The sequence below is a fragment of the Lissotriton vulgaris genome, chromosome 5 (assembly GCF_964263255.1).
Source record: "Lissotriton vulgaris chromosome 5, aLisVul1.2, whole genome shotgun sequence".
NCBI lineage: Eukaryota > Metazoa > Chordata > Amphibia > Caudata > Salamandridae > Lissotriton > Lissotriton vulgaris.
The window spans coordinates 70,789,758-70,806,378 of NC_141693.1; the positions used below are offsets into that span (position 1 = coordinate 70,789,758).

The 16,621-nt window shown below is 44.7% G+C and overlaps 1 protein-coding gene across 1 annotated transcript in view; it reads left to right on the forward strand.

Annotated features, from left to right (window-relative positions):
• LOC147710208 (E3 ubiquitin-protein ligase TRIM39-like) overlaps positions 1-16,621 on the forward strand; it is an 89,431-nt gene that overhangs the window by 43,056 nt on the left and 29,754 nt on the right. The window contains exons 2-3 of the mRNA XM_086919951.1: positions 13,648-13,743; positions 14,829-15,059. Coding sequence (XP_086776077.1) covers positions 13,648-13,743; positions 14,829-15,059 — 327 coding nt within the window. The remainder of the gene's footprint in view (positions 1-13,647; positions 13,744-14,828; positions 15,060-16,621) is intronic.

Genomic DNA, 16,621 nt, shown 5'->3' on the forward strand with positions numbered 1-16,621 from the left:
GTGGTTCATATCTGCCTATCGCGATATATATCGCATACAATTTGTAAATTTGTACAAAGCAAATGGTAATGTAATCAACCCGTGGATAAGCCACGTCGCAGCAGTGGCTTCTGCCACAGAGAACGGTGAAGACTCTAATTTTTCAATGTGTAACATGGAAAAATAAGCATTCCGCATTGAAAGCATGCGCTGCTTGTCAGTCAAATTAAAAGGGGCAAAGAGGGAGGACACGTTCATGTAAGTCCAAGGCACCTTAACAGACTTAAGCGTCTGCAGGGTCCACGCAAATTGCATAATGGAACGCAATTGATTCTGACCATGGTATAACACAGACACCTCATCTTGCACAATATCAACAACAGAAGACACAATGTTATTTAACGTGTAAATGCGGGAAGAAAGCATGTTAATACTGTTAACTACAACTGCAAGTACTTTTTCTAAATTAGCTTGATCAATAGCTCTAAGGCGTGTAGCAGCCTCAATTTGTGACGTCTTCCAGATTTCATTGTAAATCGCATATATCCATCTTATAGATCTACCACTAGCCGGGCCCTTTATGAAATCGTTTAAATCTACATCATCAGTGAGCTTAGATAGATACAGCTTAACCGCAGCCAAGGTAGAATGTTTCAGCCAATTTTGACATAATTTGCCTACTGAATAAGTGGTGACAGAATGGTCAGTATCAAAACGGGGATCAGGCCTGACTCGTGTAAACCCATCAGCTAAACCCAGAAAACGACGTTGGCATGAATCAGAACTTCTGTGCCACATCAGCCAACCTTTGGATCCAAACTGGAAATGTTAAAGGACGCATTTTGCAATAGAGCTTGCAATTCACTAATGGAAAACTGTGTAATATTATTCCAACAAGAATATTCCTCTAAATCAGGGACGGTAGGTGTATTTAATTGTTTAGAAGTAGCCAATCCAAAGCATGTTGTTTGCGAAATGCTAGAATTCAAAAACACTTGATTTGGGATGAGACATGCTCGGTGCAAAGCCTCAGTGCCTTGTACCTGCCAACTTTTAGAACCCCAAACAGATTTAAGGTCAATGGTTTCCTTCCATAACTCCTAGCCCTCTACAGCCAACTTGTCTGGAAAGGACTTCGAATACAACAATTTAGTATCAGTAAGTCTAACCTTGGACATGGACTTCTGTGTCATTTTAAAATAAAAAGACTCGGGATTGGACTGATTAAAGTCGGTAAAATAAGTGTACTTTTTCAAAAAAGTACTCGAACTGCCTTGTAAAGGAGCTGGGCAATGTTCCCACTGTGTGTAATTTACAATACTCCTTCTGGAACTTGTTTTATGCAGATAATGGTTGCCAAAATGTTGGAAGCAAAATAATTCACCATAATTAGCAGAATCTAAGTACAAATCTTCAGCATCAAAGGCAGCATAATATTTCAAATCCGAGAATAATGCTTCCACGGCCTGAACATCCCAATCATCAGAACGTATGTTTTGTTTCACCACATCTCCCATGTTTACCCTGAGCACATTAGGGACATTAACAACTTCAGTAGGGCCATGGATTTGAAATGTAACCGCATCCCACACAATCCCATCAAGAACAGGCCAAGCAGTGATGTTAACAAAATTCAAGTCTCTCTTCAGTCTGTATGCTGAATGTGACGAGGAAAGAGGGGACAAAGTTCCATTAAGATGCCGAATGCATGTTCTCTCCTCCACATAATGTCCATCGACAAGACGAAAAAAATAAAACACAAAACCAATTGACATAAAAAGGTAAATTGAAAAAAGTACCAGCCAAATATATGTCCAAAGGGGGATCAAAAAATGGTTTTTAAATAATGTGGCATAAATTGCAAAACATGAGGGCTTTTTTGAATTTTGTGAAACCGTGTCAAAAGAGAATCTGGATTCTGTGGCCAAACGTGTTTGCAAATCAGGCATCGATAAGTCAGTTGGGTAAGTGTAATCAAGTTAATCAACCTTATCAACAGGTAAAGTACTTAATAAAGGACTGGAAACAGCAGGCATCTCGAGGGCCACTTCAGGCTCAGTATTAGAAGTAGTGGCCAAAACAAAATTTCTCACCATCGAGGGACAGGGGACCGCCAGGCTCATATTAAGAAAAATCGGCCACTCTGTGTATCTTGACATTGTCAATAGAGATAAACCTGTTTTCCTTGCGACCTGGAAGTGGTGGTAAAATGACTGTTCTTGTGCCCTTCACTCCAAGCACGGGAACCGGAGCTCGATAGGAGGGACCAAACTCTTTCTTGTTTTCGATCTTCTCTCGAACCAGTTCTCCAACTTGAAGTAGCCAGCCTACTACCGGGATCTGCAATGCATCATCCGATGTGGAGGGCAAATGTTCCTTTGCAAGACGGTCTCTGGTCTTTTGTAAATCCTGTAAAACATTGAAATGTTCATCTAGGTCAAAGGTTGTGGCTCGGGCCACGCCGTCTAGACCGTCAAGGTCCGGGACAAACATCTTGATACCAAAGAGCATTTCGTATGGGGTCCGCCCACCCAGAGACCTTCTAGGGAGATTATTAGGAGCACGCTGCACGCCATTGAGGTGGACCAGCCAGTTTCTGCCAGTGCCTATAACTCGAGCTGTCAATGATTGCTTTAAGTCACAGTTCATTCGTTCTACTACACTGTTACCCTCAGGTCTGTAGGGAGACGAAAACTTGACTTGGATCCCCATCGAAGTCATGGCACCCTTATACGCCTTAGAGGCGAAAGCCGGACCCTGATCCGAATGGAAGGTACCACAGGCAAAAATCCCTACAAAGACACGCAAATCTCTTATGACAGTCCGTGAATCAGCGCTGCGATGGGGCCATACCCACACAAAGCGTGTGCATGAATCAACTGCTACTAAGATGTACTTATACGCAGTATCAGAAGAAAAAGGACCGCAGTGATCTAAATAAATACAACCTAGCGGTTTATTAGATATGTACAACTGTGTCTGTGGCGGACGCGCAGCAGTCGAAGGTTTAATCTGCTGGCAAATGTCACATTGAAGGACATAGTCGCGCGTCTGTTTGTACAGTCCCCGCCACCAGAAACGTTGTTGTAATTGAGCTACAATGGCCGAGACGCCCGCATGCGCAGACGCCACACCTTCATGCGCCGCTGTAATCAAGCTAGCCCTGCGATCCGAGTTGGGAATCAAACGTTCTCCAACTTCAGGAATTTTCACATAAGGAACCTTATTGGGACTTAAGTGGTATGTGTACTTCGACGGGAACCCCGTAGGATGTTTACCTCCCTTCTCATTGGCAGCAACCGCCGCCAAGATGTCATCATCAATCTTACTTTTGGACCGTGTAACTGCTGCAACTAAATATGTAGATACCGCTGATTTCGCTACCTCATCAGCAAGCGAGTTACCCACAGCGTGAACTCCCACACGCTGACGGCCAAGAGTATGAATTACAAACACGAGTGGCAACTGCTCTTTAAGCTCAGCCACTCGAACCCAGATCATTTTATGTTTTATTGTGCTACCTTTGGAATCACGAAAGTCATTTTGAATCCAAAAGAACAAGTTATCATTGTAAGACTGGACACAGTAATAGGAATGACTCACAATAAGAGTCGTCACACTAGGATCTGCGTACTCTAACGCAAGCATCAGAGCACGAAGCTCCGCCAATTATGCGGTGCAGTCCCCTAGAGTCTGCGTGTGCACGACTCTGGACTTGAACTCATCGTTCACCATGGCACCGACCACAATGGCGCATGCGGAAACGTAGGCATGTTTAGAGCCATGCGCAACCTGCGCCAAACCATCAGTGTAAATGATGCAATGGAAATCCTCCAAAGGTCGCATTGCTAACGGAGCTGGATGAACGAATTCATACTGTAAATACTCCTGTGACCGTAAGGATGTGTCAAACACAAAAGTAACATCCGAGGACGTCAGTGAAGCCGCCCATTGAATCCACCGAGGGTGCAAAGCTTTTGAATTAGGTACACTGGCCTTCGTAACTGCTTCTAAAGCAGGACACGGGGTAACAACCAACATTTGTTTTCCCTGTGACAGGGCACGTTCCTTAAGAATCGCCATCTGCACAGCCGTTAAAACTTTCTCCACAGTGGAAAACCGCATTTCAGCCGACGTGTACAAGTGTGACTTGTAAGCAATAGGTACTGCATATTTCTCCAGGAAGTGAGGAGCCAAACCTCTACCTTCATTGTTGAGCTCGTAGCCCAGGAACAACACTATGTACTCAGCAATGTGCGATTTTGCAAAGTTAAATTTGTAACCCATGTTTGCAAAGTTACAAATTATGCTGTTTACTCGACACAGATGCTCCCAAAGTTCGTCGTCTGTGAGATATATGTCATCCACATACAAGCATGCATCTGGGTCGATCTCTCCAAAAGAGAGACAATGCGGGCAGTAAAAATCCCAGGACTATTCTTATAGCCCATAGGTAAACGCCGAAATTGTTTTAGCACACCGCCGCAAGTAAAGGAGGTCCTTTGGGAACTTAGACCATCCAATCGATGGGCATAAAAACCGTTGAAAATGTCAAGCGTGGTCTTAAAACGCTTACGCACAAGACTATCCACTAGGGCAGAGCTGTGAGTATTCTGTACTGCACAGTTACGGCAATGCGAGTTTAAATGCCGGTAATCCAACACCAAACGATATGAACCGTCAGGCTTGGTTACAGTAAAAAGAGGGTTATTCATTGGTGACACACATGTTTCAATTACTCCCTGATATTCCAATTGTTCAAGGATTGCCGCGACGAAAGCCTTGGCTTCACGCCGTATAGGATATTGAGGTTGAGGCTGCGGTTGAGACCGTAAAGGAATCTCGTGGTTTGGGGACAATTTATCCCAACCACATTGGTTACGGTACAGAGCCGGCGCTAGAGCCTTAGCCCACTCTTCTGCAAAGTGCAGCGCATGCTCTTTGGAGACTGTGTGCGCGAAACTGGGGAGGATTACCTCCTCCCCTCGCGGTGCTGCGAGAACAAAAGGTGGGGGCCAGTCAGCCTCCGAAAGCAAAATGTCATACGTAGACAAAAGATTTTCCTAAAATACCCCTTTTATGGTACGTTGTATGTCCCCTTCGATTAACAGGACAATTTCATAAAGTCTATCAGGGGAAGCAACTCTTGTATCAGCTGTTTCGATCACAACATAAATATCAGTCGCTGTCACCTTCAGTAGTGGACGCAGGGCCTCTCGCACAATGGTAATCTCAGCCGCGCTGTCCAGCAAGGTCAGAGCCCATGTCAGATTCCGAAGCCGCGCTCTCACTATCTGTGGCATATCTGTGTGCTGTTAAAGCAGCGACTTTCTTCTTGGCAAATTGCGGTCTCTTCGGCGTTGAGCCGTCCTGCTTTCCTGCACCGTCTTTCGGGCGGGGCTGGTCACGTCCTTGCTGACCACCCCATCCCCTTCCGCCTCCTCCACCACCGGTCGTCGAGGCCGATGAGTCCTGAAAGGAACGAGGAGAGCGTTGATCAGAAACCTGAAATCGATCAGGTGATTTAATCTTCGCGCGATCGCGCAAGTCATAAACACGTTCTGCTTGCGCAGGTAACGGAGACGCAGGACGAGATTCCTGTGCCTGTTGTTGCTGCTGTTGCTTTCCCGGTTTCTGTTTTTTAGGCCAATTTTGTTTTTTGGACTTGGGCTGAACGTCTGTTTCTGAATTCTGCCCTTGGGGTTGTTTTTTCTCTTTAACAGAAAAAGGTTTGAGACCCCTACTATTGCGACCCACGGTTTTCTAAGCCGCCACAATAATCCTCGCTAACTGTCGGGGTTCCTCGGCATCGGGAATAGCTGCCAAAGCATTAGCTACCTGAAAGTTCACTGCATCCCCCTTGACATTAGCAACAATGAGATCGCAAACCACATCAAAGGTGCCACACAGGCGCATACCCAATTCAACCGCTGCCTCCGGTCCGTGATCATCCTGAACAGGCTTAAGGACCGTAGGCAGGACAGCCATAGACGGAGTGCCGTAACACCTCGCATAGACCGCCGCAAATGTTTTACCCCAGGTCTCACAGTCATCGAGTTCAGGGGCCAAATCTTTTGGCAAACTAAGTGTCAGAATCCTGTGTTTTTCACCAGGAGTTGTATTAGGAAATACAGCTTCCAGCTGGTCACATTTTTTGGCAAGCCAGAAAGGAAAATCATCCTTTTCCTGGGGATGCCTGCCCATTACAGCATTGACCATCACGGGACTGAGCACCCCCCGGGGGCCCACCCGGAAGATTGCGGGCTATGTATTGCACTAAAGCTTGAATCACGGCAATCGAGACTACATGTAGTCTACGAACTTCAGCAAGGGTACAATTGCCGTGTAGAGGATGAGGAGTAAATCCAGCCAAAACAGGCCAATTTGCTCCTGGAATGGACAAACGACCTAACCTCGGAGCGGTCAACGAATGGGGTAGGGCGCCACCAAACCAAACGCGATGCTGCCAAGTATCAATAGGTACTTCCTGTGCCCTGTACGGAGTATATTCATTCGGTACAGGAGAGGGAGTGTAATTGTGGAACACACCAGAATTAGCATCCACAGCCGGAAATGTCACCCACGAATAAAAGAGTTTGTACGGGTAAGCTGCTTCCGCACTCACCACCATTATCACAGCCAAGCCTTCCACGGGTAAATTGTAAGTCAGCAAATGATTGCGCACCACAGTGCGACTATGCTGCGGAATGTCCACGGGATTGGCCATGACAGCACAGAAATGTAGAAAGACAAAGTAAACTTTGTAGCACAACTGGGTAGTAATTCAAGGAAACCGTTTTAGAAAGATTCAAGCTTGAAAAGACCTATTTCAAAAATAGGTAGGTTTTTTCCGACACCACCGTTTTCCGGAAACAACAGCGAAGGGGTTAAGGATTGAATGATATACTACTCGAGTGTCATGATATAAGACCACCAACGTATGGGCGCCATGTAGCGGGAATTCCGTTCTCCTACAGAACTGTGCATAGAGATTTGGAACCTCAGTGAATTAGGGTGGCCCAAAACTCACCTTAGTACCCAAAATCCCCTTACCGAGCTAGCTCCAGTGTCTCATTGGTCATAACAAACTCCCAATGTTTAGACAAACCAGAACATGAACTTAGAATACCTCAGGTATCGTGGAACACATGAACACTCTTTCGCTATACAATGATTTCAAACCAGAACGTGGAGTAAAAGAGGACACGTGCATATTTGAAATATTTATTTACTAATGCAGGGTTCTCAAACGCAGTATCTTATATAATACAAGCAAACATATTATAAGAAACAAAGTTATCAGCATAGTTACTAGTCCATAGAAAGCAAAAGGTGACAGCATGCTAAAATGCTGAAATGAATAGGAGTTAACAACACCTAATTCTCACCCTCCCTAACTAGCATAGGACATTATATCTATGAAGGTCTCTTTGGGTTTCAGCAGGGCGGACCCATACCTCAAGATCTCAGTGTCCGAGTATCACATCATCTTTCACCAGCTCTCTGCATGCGAAGCACCAACAAGTGTGTTACGTGTGCTCTAAGCAAAGCAATATAAAACACGCGTAAAGACAGATTTTGGAAGCAGCTGCATTCCTGTTATGTCTAGGAAGGTGCGAAGATCAGACCTCACAAAAACACTGTATCGAGTTATCCTTGGAGACTTCAGCACTCACTGTGCAGACATTTTTTACCAAGCAAAGCTGATATCAGAGCAATAACATATTATTCTCATGTAAATCACAACGCTCTTCTAGGTTGAAAGCTAAAATAACAATTATGTGTTGTGTGAAAAAGCAGCAAAAGGAAAAATGGCGTTTAAACATTTAATACGCTCATACTAACTTAACACGGTATATAGGTAAGCAGTAACTATATGACAGGGTGTGCAGGATAGAGATATTTAATTGTTGATTTTTTCGTGTTTGTGACTCGTTTGCACAGATTTGTGTCACAGAGGAAAAGAAGAGTGACAGCCAACACGTGTTTCAGCCCTTTTACATGGTCATTCGGCCTGGGCTTCCTCAGGGCGTGTTGAGTAAACTTCTCGGTTGGATGGTTCCTTGGTTAGGTATGTATTAAATTCCTCAAGTTTAGTCTTGGCATATTGCCCTCATATCTGCATTAGTCCATCGGCATTCATGCTTTTACATCTATATGCAGTTAGGTACATCTAGGTACACTTACATAGGGTCTGCATTAGTAGGAGTACACTGAGATTACTGATATATAAATATATATATATATTTTATATAATATATATTCTATATACTTGCATATATTCATTGCTTTAGCTCTATGGTAGAAATATATCTACTGTTTACACTTTTTTGTGCTTGTAATCTCTTATGTTTGTACTGTACTGTTTCCATGATTCCTGATTGGTGAAGGGTTGTCATGTTCAGTGGTTGCCAGTAGCTATTCGCTCCTTGGTAAGGATTAGGGAGCTTATGGTGGCACTGTGAGCTAGCTGGTGTTCAGGCTGACATATCCTGCGGGGGTGTCCGGAATCAGTCTTGACACCAAGCCCTTAGTTTATGGTGGCCAACAAATGTCCTGTGTATTTCTAGGAACTACAGGACAAAACGGGGTGAACAAACTCTTGTCCAAGAGGTCCTTACAACAGTTTAGAATATTGCCGAGATCCATGTGCGAGACTAGATTGAAGACGATCCATTGGGTGGTGTGGGAATGGGGGATGGTTGGAAGCAGAAGGAGTGTGGTGTTATATGGTTCCTACTTCGACAATAGGACTGCATATTTCTGGACAGCAGATCTTCAGAGTGTATAGGACAGTCTAAAATGCATGTAATACATACATTATGCAATTTAAGCGCCGTTAACCTATGCATCTACATTTAAAAATTCACTCAGCTGCCAAGGGGCCCCATGTCATAACTCCCTAAGTAATTCCTATCTTTATAGACCTAGTATTCTGGGATTTGAACATTTGCTTTTTTATGTTGCAAATATTTTATTGAGTTTTTATAGAAAAGCTCAGTGCACAAACGAATGACAAATAATTTAATCTACCTAGGTACAGGTCTCATTCTCTTCCAGGTGATGGATGGAAAATATGGAACAATGCTTCTAGAATCATTCGTAATAATCATTGTCCAAACAACTCTTGATTATGTTAATACAGGTTCAGTACAGAAATACATAAGCAAAAATGAAGATTCTATTTAACATAACAATAAGATGCCAAGGCTATTCCTACTGGAATGACAAAGGATAAGTAATAAGCTATTAAGAACAAGGTAACAAAGCCATTCTTATAACTAACAATTTGCTCCCCTGAATCTGGGGCGTAGGTCTCAGTGGTTGAATATGATGTGTGAATTACCTTCATCTAGGAATGTCATTGTGCTACAAATACATGTAAGCGAAGCTACTTTGCAGTAATGTGCGCTAAATGTATTGCTTAGCCAAATACTTAAAAGGTGATGCGTTTGTAAATGTAGAGCTGTGTCACAACCCGAGGGCGGGGGCGCAAGGGACAGGAGGAGAGTGTCTCGGGTTTGTGTCCCCTGACTGCACACACACATCCTGGTAGTCTACCAAGGTCTGTGGAACATTCCCTCGACCGTGGCTGAGGTAGTGTCCCTGGAACCAAGAGGCCTGCATTGTAATCCCGGCTTCTCCACTTCACCAAATTATTTAATCCTGAGCAAATAGCACATCCTGTGCCACAAATCCCATCACAGCCAAATTCGGGGTGCGTACAAAGACCAATTACTAAGAATACACACACATATCATCACAGAAATGTAGCCTGGTGTGAATGAATGAGGCAATGATGTCAGTTCGCCCCTTTCTCTTTGCTAAAACTCTGTTCAATAGTTAATTAGTGCAATGTAGAATATAGGGATTTGAGGTGGGTGACCCACTTTTTGTGTACATATACGTGCCTGTGTTTTGTGTCTCATTTGACAGCCTGCCCAACAGGACCACTCACGCTCTACTACTCAATCTGCAAAAACAGCCTGACCTTACTCCAACCCTTTACTCTTTGCCTAAAGGCACTAGTGAACAAAATGCCATAGGTCTCCTTTTTATCCATACTAATATAATAAAGAGAGAGCCCAAACCTTTGAGGCGGGTAATCTCAGTAACCACAGCACCAATCACAACACCCAATACAGCGTTGGAAAGGGTAGTTGCAGCAGAAGGACATAGGCTATGCAAACGCCCACCATATACATTTAAAAGGTAAAAGAATCATGCCAGCAAAGTAGTCCCTTGTGGGCGTGTCTGCGTTGTGCTGTGGGTGTGTGCTGGGGGGCGTGACAAACGCTGGGGGCGTGTGGTACGTTCCGCCCTTAATGCCATGTCTCATATCGTGTGCTGTGGGCGTGTGCTGGGGACGTAGGTGTGTGCGGGGCACGGGATTACGGGGAAAAAAAGCGAGCGTTGTGCCCAATATTTCATTGTTTTTTCTTCCCAGGTTCTGTACATTCCAGCTCCGGGTGTCCACCCAGCTCCCTTTAAATACCCCTGCACCCCATAATCATAACCCACCCTTACTCCTTAAAATACCCCAACACCCTTAAACACTAACCCATCTTAACCCTATAAATATACCCTGTACCCCAAAACCCAAACCTATCCCTAAACCCTAAAAATACCCCTGTACCCCAAAACCCAAACCTAGCCCTGAACCCTATAAATACCCCTGTACCCCAAAACCCCAAACTACCCCTGAACCCTAAAAATACCCCTGTATCCCAAAACCCAAACCTTGCCCTGATCCCTTAAAATAACCCTGTACCCCAAAACCCAAACCTACCCCTGAACCCTAAAATACCCCTGTAACCCAAACCTAGCCCTGAACCCTAAAAATACACCTGTACCCCAAAACCCAAACCTACCCCTGAACCCTAAAAATACCCCTATACCCCAACCCAAACCTAGCCCTGAACCCTAAAAATACCCCTGTACCCCAAAATCCATACCTATCCCTAAACCCTAAAACTACCCCTGTACCCCATAACCCAAAACTATATCTGAACCCTTAAAATACCCAAACACCCCAAAACATATACCTCAGTACCCCAAAACATATACCCCTATACCCATACTTACCTTATCCAAACATTAAAAAAAAACATGCTTTTACCATTCATGCATTTACAACGAATTTCGTTGTAAATGTATGCGTGGTAAAAGCATATAAAATGTAATGCCATGCGTTATAATGGCATTGCGGAGTCATGGTACTTTTGTAATGAAAGTATGCGGAGTGATAGTATGTGGAAAGAAAGTTGCGGAATAATGGGTGTTTACCCTCCCACGGCAAGTACATTGGTGGCACGGCGGCCCACATCTCCAGCAACATACTCATGTTTTTTCACCACCGATTTGAAAAATGCACAGGTCTCTCTCATTGATGGCCAGCACCGACATACACTTTTAGACACACCTCCCGCCACAAGTTCTAGAATTGCGAACTTTAGAGCTGGGGAGCTATGTTCGAATCTCGGCATCAGCTCAACATCCTGTGATTCCAGGCAAATCGCTTTGTCTCCCAGTGCCTACCACAAATTAATGTGTTCTTCTGTAATGTAAATTGTGCTCCTGCCATGTTGTCGAGTTCGCGCTATATAATATTGCAAGGAAAAATAAAGTAGGGAAACTCGAGTTCACACACTACTGAACACGCACTCTTAAGTGCATCAGCAGTGCACTGTGAATCAGAGCGTTTCACAGGCCTGTCACAGATAAGAAATGCTATCAAAACAAAATTATACAAAACAGTATACTACAGGCCGGCAGCAATTCATACCCGGACAACGTCGGGACGGGCTGCTAGTTACACATAAAGCAATTCTGTTTGTAATCAGGTGGCTTTTTAGCTTTAACTTTATTAGTGTTTTTCAAACTTTCATGGACATAACGTACATATATATGCGTAGATATATATGTACATATATGTATGTATATATACATACATATATAAACATTTATACATCTGCATATCTATATGAATACCAATATTAATGCATGCTTACATATACATAGATGCACACATATGCATGTTATGTACATGGGACTTTAAAAAACACTAATAAAAGCAAAACTAAAAAGCCACCTAATTACAAACAGAATTGCTTAAACTTTACTAAAGACGAGACCTATTGCATTTTCAATGTGTGTGTGTGTGTGTGTGGCTCTGTGTGTGTGTGGCTCTGTGTTTGTGTGTGTGGCTGTCTCTGTGTGTGTGGCTGTCTCTGTGTGTGTGGCTCTCTGTGTATGTGTGTGTCTCTCTGTGTGTGTGTGTGTGGCTGTCTCTGTGTGTGTGTGGCTCTGTGTGTGTTGAGATCTGTGTGTGTGGCTGTGTGGGTGGCTTTTTTGTAGGTGGCTCTATGCGAGGGTGGCTCTGTCTGTGTGTGGGTCACTGTGTGTGTGTGTGTAGGTGGCTCTGTGTGGGTGGCTCTATTTGTGTGTGAGTTGCTCTATGTGAATAGCTCTGTGTGGGGGGCTCTGTGTGGGTGGGTGGCTTTGTGTGTGTGTGTGGCTCTGTGTGGGTGCAAATGCAATAGGTCTCGCATTTGAGAGAGATTAAGCTATTGACATTGTAAATGACAATGCCGTTTCTTTAAATGTTTTAAAAACAAAAACATGTACAAAAATAATGTCATGAGCAATGCCAATAGCTCTAACGTTAACAATGCTGAGACCATTGCATTGTAAATGCTTGTTTTCCCAATGTATTGAGAAGTGCGTTGAAGGCTTGATTCATGCATTTTATGTCGGCGTTGTGGGGGAGGCAGAAGACGCCAAGGAATGTGGGTGGCTGCGTTGGATGGAGTCAGAGGTGGGATGTTTGAGATTTCATCTATTAACTTTGGTCTAGGTGATCTGTAGATCAGTTGAAATGAGGTATTTTGGAGATTGACAGAAGGAAGAGGCAGGAAAGGAGCTTGAAAGGCCTGGGTACTGTAGTTACTGAGAGTGAGGGTCAGAATGTCCTGTGTATGACTGCAAGCCACCCCTGTCCTGTTTTTAACGAGTGATCTGTGTGTGGAAGGGTTTAATTTCAGAGATCAGGACGTCCAGGATGTTCGTGCATGTGAACCAGGTTGAATGTTGGAACTAGGTTCTATCACTGCACAGTATCCACTAATGAGCGTCAATTTAGAAATTCACGGCTAGTGACCATGTTTTGGTGTATGTGCAGTATAAATGGTTATTGCACTTATAAAAACTTATGTGAATTGATATATACACAAAATGTTGTGGTGTTCTGGATTATTTGATAGTGTCACTATGACAAAGTTTATTCTTTAGAGTAGTGCCAAGTTGAAATGTTTTCATGATGTTAGGCATAAGGTGTGCACGGTGTCGTTATAAAGTAGCAGTAAGTGCAAATGATAAAGCATGTTTACCTGGAGCTCAGAGAGTCTGCCCCTTCTATGCAAGAAAAGGTCCAACAAAGAGACACTGGTGTCTGTGTCCTTGTCTGTGATACTTGGAGCTGGTGCTCACAATCCTCATATGTGCGACCGGTACGTACATTCTGGATAGATGTGGCTGATACTTAAAATATTAATGCATGACTGGTACGTTCTGTCTGGGCATGTGTCGCTGGCACTGAAGTGACTTTTTTTATAAGTAAGACCGCACTGTGCAGATCTGCCCTAATTTCTTTCACTCTCATCTCTGTAGGTAAATCTTCAAGAGTGGCTGCGTCTTTTAAAGAAAGAGGAGGAATATATTCTGGAGTCTAAAGTCAAGGAAGAGGAACAATATAAAACCATGAGGGTGAGTGGCTGCACTGAGATCGGTGCCCTGTGTTTCTTTATATGGATGTACCCATGTGTTAGACTTGGCATCTTTTGCCGTGTTTCCCATGAGTTTTTGCTTTCTGACCTCCTGGTTTTGACTCTGTTTTTGCTGGCGTAATGTTTCTGCGGACTTTTCTCACGGCTGACCAGTGGTAAAGTGCAAGTGCTCCTCTGGTAAAATGTGTTATGGATTGGTGTTTCCATGATTGACCTATTTGCTTTATGTGTAAGTCCCTAGTAAAGTGCACTGCATGCGCCAGGGCCTGTAAATTCAATGCTGTTGGTGGGCTGCAGCGCTGGATTGTGCCACCCACGCAAACAGCCAGTAAAGTGTGGCACAGGCCCGTGTTTGCAGAGACTGTGTGCAGTCTGAGACTGCCATGTTGACTTGGCAAGTGCACACACTTGCCAGTCCCTAACCTTACTTCACCTGATAACACACAGGCTCCTGTCTTAAGGACAAGCTGTCTATCCAACCTCCTCTCCTTTCCTCTATGAATCGCTGACTAACCTGCAGAATCTGGTGCAGTAACCTTGATTTATCTTGTAATTCTCCATTCCGTAACAGAATACACATAACTTTAAATGTGAAATTACCAGATGAGTGATTCCCCATCACTCTGAATGAGTGCCATAGTAGGATACCCCTTCAGCGTCTCCTGGGAGAACACATCTTTTACATTCTCAGCTGTCAGTCACATTGACTCACATTTAACTTCAGCTAGTCTCTCCACTCATTCTGTCTCTAGATCTGACTGTGGTGAGTTCTCTTCCTTGTACTCTCTCCGTGGATGGAGCTTCTCTGCTGAAAATCCTGACCTCTCTACAGTTCATGGGTGTCTGAGGAAAGGCGGGAAGGCAGGAGTCGGAGAAGGACGGGAGATGGTAGAAGGAAAGATAGTAAGAGGCTGCAGTAAGGAAATTAAGAAAAGCACTCTAGTGGGTTGATTTTTTTTTTACCAAGACTATCAACCCCTCCTCCCTCCTCCTGGACTCCTACTCTTAGGACGGCTTGTGGGAAACTTTATTGATATCTAACCAGATTTTCTTTGCTTCTGACAGAGCAAGTTAAGAACTGAGAAGAAGAAATATGAATCTGAGTTTGAGAAACTGCGGCAGCTCCTGAAAGAAAATGAGCAAACACTTCATGAAAAACTGGAGGAGATGGAGAAGAAAATCACCATGGTAGAAAATGCAAAGATCTCCAAACTGTCCAATGAAATCACCTCTCTCAATGCCTTAATAACAGAGATAGAACAGAAATGTGAGATGCCAGTGTGGGAACTCCTAAAGGTGAGATACTGTTTGGTAAATAAAACAATAGAAGGAAGTGAAATATTCATATTTGGGTGCATTATTAGATATATGAGCGGAACACAAATGACCTCCTGAAAGGGCCAAGGCTACTTGATACTGAAAACCTAATTCAATATACAGACAGGGGAACTTACAGTGACTTCTTACATTGTCACAAACATGTCACTAACTTGTGTATAAATTATTTGTATTTTTTTTTCCTACAAGGGAGAGTTCAATACACCAAAAAATTTCAAAGACAGTAATTAACGTATGGAGACCAATAAACAAAATGTGAAAAAGCATAGTGAGAGCCAAAATCTTATAGAATAAGAAAAAAAACAAATTCCTCACTTTTCTAAGAAGTTTGAAACCCTCTTTGTTCTGAAGCGGTTACATTTATCCCAATGCTGATGGCCGCAACTTACACTTGCCCCGATCTTTACGTATGTTAACAGTGAGCTATATCAATGGGCATTCAGAGTAGGTAATCTTAAACCCACTTTTTAAGTGGCCCCAGATAAAGATAGAGATTGCCACATAGAAACAAAGTGGTAACAGACTGAAAAGCTGTATAATTTGCATGAAGATATCATTTTTACTATTTAGGCTCACAAAATTAATGAAACAGGAAAATTCTGGTAGCATATGGATGGTCATATGCTGTTAATTTAGCAGTGATGCTCGGCTTAAATAGTTGGATTCGTTTACAGCCGAGACGTTTTGTGAGAAATAGCTCAATATAAAGCGCTTCCCTCTGAGGGTGACGGAGCGCTTCCCTCTGAGGGTGACGGAGCGCTTCCCTCTGAGGGTGACGGAGCGCTTCCCTCTGAGGGTGACGGAGCGCTTCCCTCTGAGGGTGACGGAGCGCTTCCCTCTGAGGGTGACGGAGCGCTTCCCTCTGAGGGTGACGGAGCGCTTCCCTCTGAGGGTGACGGAGCGCTTCCTCTGAGGGTGACGGAGCGCTTCCCTCTGAGGGTGACGGAGCGCTTCCCTCTGAGGGTGACGGAGCGCTTCCCTCTGAGGGTGACGGAGCGCTTCCCTCTGAGGGTGACGGAGCGCTTCCCTCTGAGGGTGACGGAGCGCTTCCCTCTGAGGGTGACGGAGCGCTTCCCTCTGAGGGTGACGCAGCGCTTCCCTCTGAGGGTGACGCAGCGCTTCCCTCTGAAGGTGACGCAGCGCTTCCCTCTGAGGGTGACGGAGCGCTTCCCTCTGAGGGTGACGGAGCGCTTCCCTCTGAGGGTGACGGAGCGCTTCCCTCTGAGGGTGACGGAGCGCTTCCCTCTGAGGGTGAAGGAGCGCTTCCCTCTGAGGGTGACGGAGCGCTCCCTCTGAGGGTGACGGAGCGCTCCCTCTGAGGGTGACGGAGCGTTCCCTCTGAGGGTGACGGAGCGTTCCCTCTGAGGGTGACGGAGCGTTCCCTCTGAGGGTGACGGGGCGTTCCCTCTGAGGGTGACGGGGCGTTCCCTCTGAGGGTGACGGGGCGTTCCCTCTGAGGGTGCCGGGGCGTTCTCTCTGAGGGTGCCGGGGCGCTCCCTCTGAGGGTGCCGGGGCGCTCC